This window comes from Otolemur garnettii, unplaced genomic scaffold (genome assembly GCF_000181295.1).
Source record: "Otolemur garnettii isolate 467f Iridium unplaced genomic scaffold, OtoGar3 scaffold00003, whole genome shotgun sequence".
NCBI lineage: Eukaryota > Metazoa > Chordata > Mammalia > Primates > Galagidae > Otolemur > Otolemur garnettii.
Window position 1 is genome coordinate 33,815,812 of NW_003852398.1, and position 2,262 is coordinate 33,818,073.

The 2,262-nt window shown below is 40.1% G+C and overlaps 1 protein-coding gene across 1 annotated transcript in view; it reads right to left on the reverse strand.

Moving 5' to 3' along the window:
• NDFIP1 (Nedd4 family interacting protein 1) overlaps positions 1 to 2,262 on the reverse strand; it is a 46,056-nt gene that overhangs the window by 19,594 nt on the left and 24,200 nt on the right. Inside the window, exons 2-3 of the mRNA XM_003782090.3 lie at positions 1,554 to 1,641; positions 819 to 949 (exon numbers count right to left, since the gene is read on the reverse strand). Coding sequence (XP_003782138.1) covers positions 819 to 949; positions 1,554 to 1,641 — 219 coding nt within the window. The remainder of the gene's footprint in view (positions 1 to 818; positions 950 to 1,553; positions 1,642 to 2,262) is intronic.

Sequence of the window (2,262 nt, forward strand, 5' to 3'; positions counted from 1 at the left end):
AGCTCAGTGGTCAGGGCATCAGCCACATGCTCCAGGGCTGGTGGGTTTGAACCTGGTCCGAGCCTGCTAAACAATAAAAACAAAAAAATAGCCAGGCGTTGTTGGCAGGTGCCTATAGTCCCAACTACTAAGGAGGCTGAGGCAGGAGAATCGCCTGAGCCCAAGAGTTTGAGGTTGCTGTGAGCTATGATGCCACAGTACTCTACTGAGGGTGACAAAGTGAGACTCTGTCTCAATTAAAAAAAAAAAAGATAAAATAAAATATTAAAAAATAAAAATTAACCTCCACTGGCTTAGATGTATCACATCCAAACCCCACAAATCAACATCAGGCTAGATGCTCCCATGGCATAATTTAGACTGCTAAAGGCACAGAATTCATCTCTGTTAAGGTCCCCTTTTTGAGCTTAATTCTCTGATGTTGCAGGTACTTATTCTCTCTATAGATCTCCCTAGCAGCTATCTTTCTAACACCAAAATACTAAGTGTGCAGAACCAAGGCAAAGTCAGTGTATTTCCTACATGTTCTGTTCCAAAATGTTTCAGCTATCCCAGAAGACTTGAGAAAGTGGAGCTAGTAGGAGAGAGAAAAAAAATTAGCTGACTTGACTAGTGATTTTCGGTTAATTTCTTCCTCTTTGCCTCATCACTTCCAGGAAGAGATGAGTTTATTATCCCCCTAAAAAACATACTTTAAAAAATAATTAGCTATACTTTTACTAATTAAAACAATCATAAGCAATTAATCAAAATTACACAATGAAAATAACTGAATCGCTATATAATGGCCATCAAGTAACCCAGCAAATTGTACTTACTCTTCCAGGAACCAAAGGAATAGTAGCTTCAGCCTTGGTTCTCTCAGCTTCATCATAACTGGGCAGTGTTGTAGCCACGTTGTAAGATGGAGGCTTTGGAAACCCAGACTCATCCTTATAGTCAAAATATGCTGCAGAATAAAAAGAGCCACAATTATTAGATGATTAGCTGAATTCAAAAAGTAAAAGAATTTCCACTAACTCTGGCAAATAAAATCCAGTCACTCCCAAGAGGACATATATAATAATTAATATAATATAATAATTAAACCAAAAGATAGTTATAGATGAACGTACAGACTATGGCAATTTTTAAATGTATCCATTTCTCAATTATTTAAAATTCACACTCACCATTTGTACCCTTCCTTCCAAATACTTTTGAACCACTTTTTTGACTGTCATGTAAAGTGTAGAGTGGGCAGTACCCGTAGCTCAGTCATAGGGTGCCACCCACATACACCCAGGCTGGCGGGTTCAAACCTGGCCCAGCCAGCTAAAGCAACAAAGACAACTACAACAGAAAATAACCGCGTGTTGTGGCGGGTGCCTGTAGTCACAGCTACTTGGGAGGCTGAGGCAAGAGAATCGCTCTTAAGCCCAAGAGTTAGAGGTTGCTGTGAGCTGTGATGCCACAGCACTCTACCCAGGGCAATAGCTTGAGACCCTGTCTCAAAAAAAAAAAAAACATAGTGTTTTCAAGGAGGTCAGTAATCACCTCACCTTGTTACCTACCTGTACCCTCTGCAGAGATGCTGCTATAAGGTGGAGGAGCATCACCTACAGCCTGTTCAGGTTCTCCAGACTCTTCTTCATTCTGCAACTAAATAAAAATGTCATATTTTAGGGCCAGGTCTCTTGGCAACCTGGCAATGTTAAAGTCAATCATTTAGCATAACCGATACGGTAACCGATAAGAAAGCAAAGAAATTCTAGCCTCAGAAACCTTAATCTTTTCTTTGGTGAGGAAAAAAGAAACATTTCCAGGAGATTTTTGCTCCATCAAAACTTACTACTTTAGTGCTTCCTGTATGAAATCCCAGTGTTTTGGAAGGCAGAGGCAAGGATGGCTTGAGGTCAGGATCTGAATACTGGCCTAGGCAACACAGCAAGACTGCATTGTTTAAATAAATAAAGGCTGAGGTGGAGGATCCCTTGAGCACAAGAGTTTTAGGCTGCTGTGAGCTATGACTAAGCCACTGCATTCCAGACTGGGTGACAGAGTGAAACACTATCTCTAAAAATAAATAAATAGGTAAAATCCATACTTTATAACTATGTCAAAACAACAATTACAAATGCTCATTATGACTATGACATGATCCTAAAATCTCACCATACGACCCTCCCCCTATGGCTTATTTCTATAATGCCAATGGTAAGATTAAGCTATTTAAAAATAAAACATTGGGGCGGTGCCTGTGGCTCAAAGGAGTAAGGCACC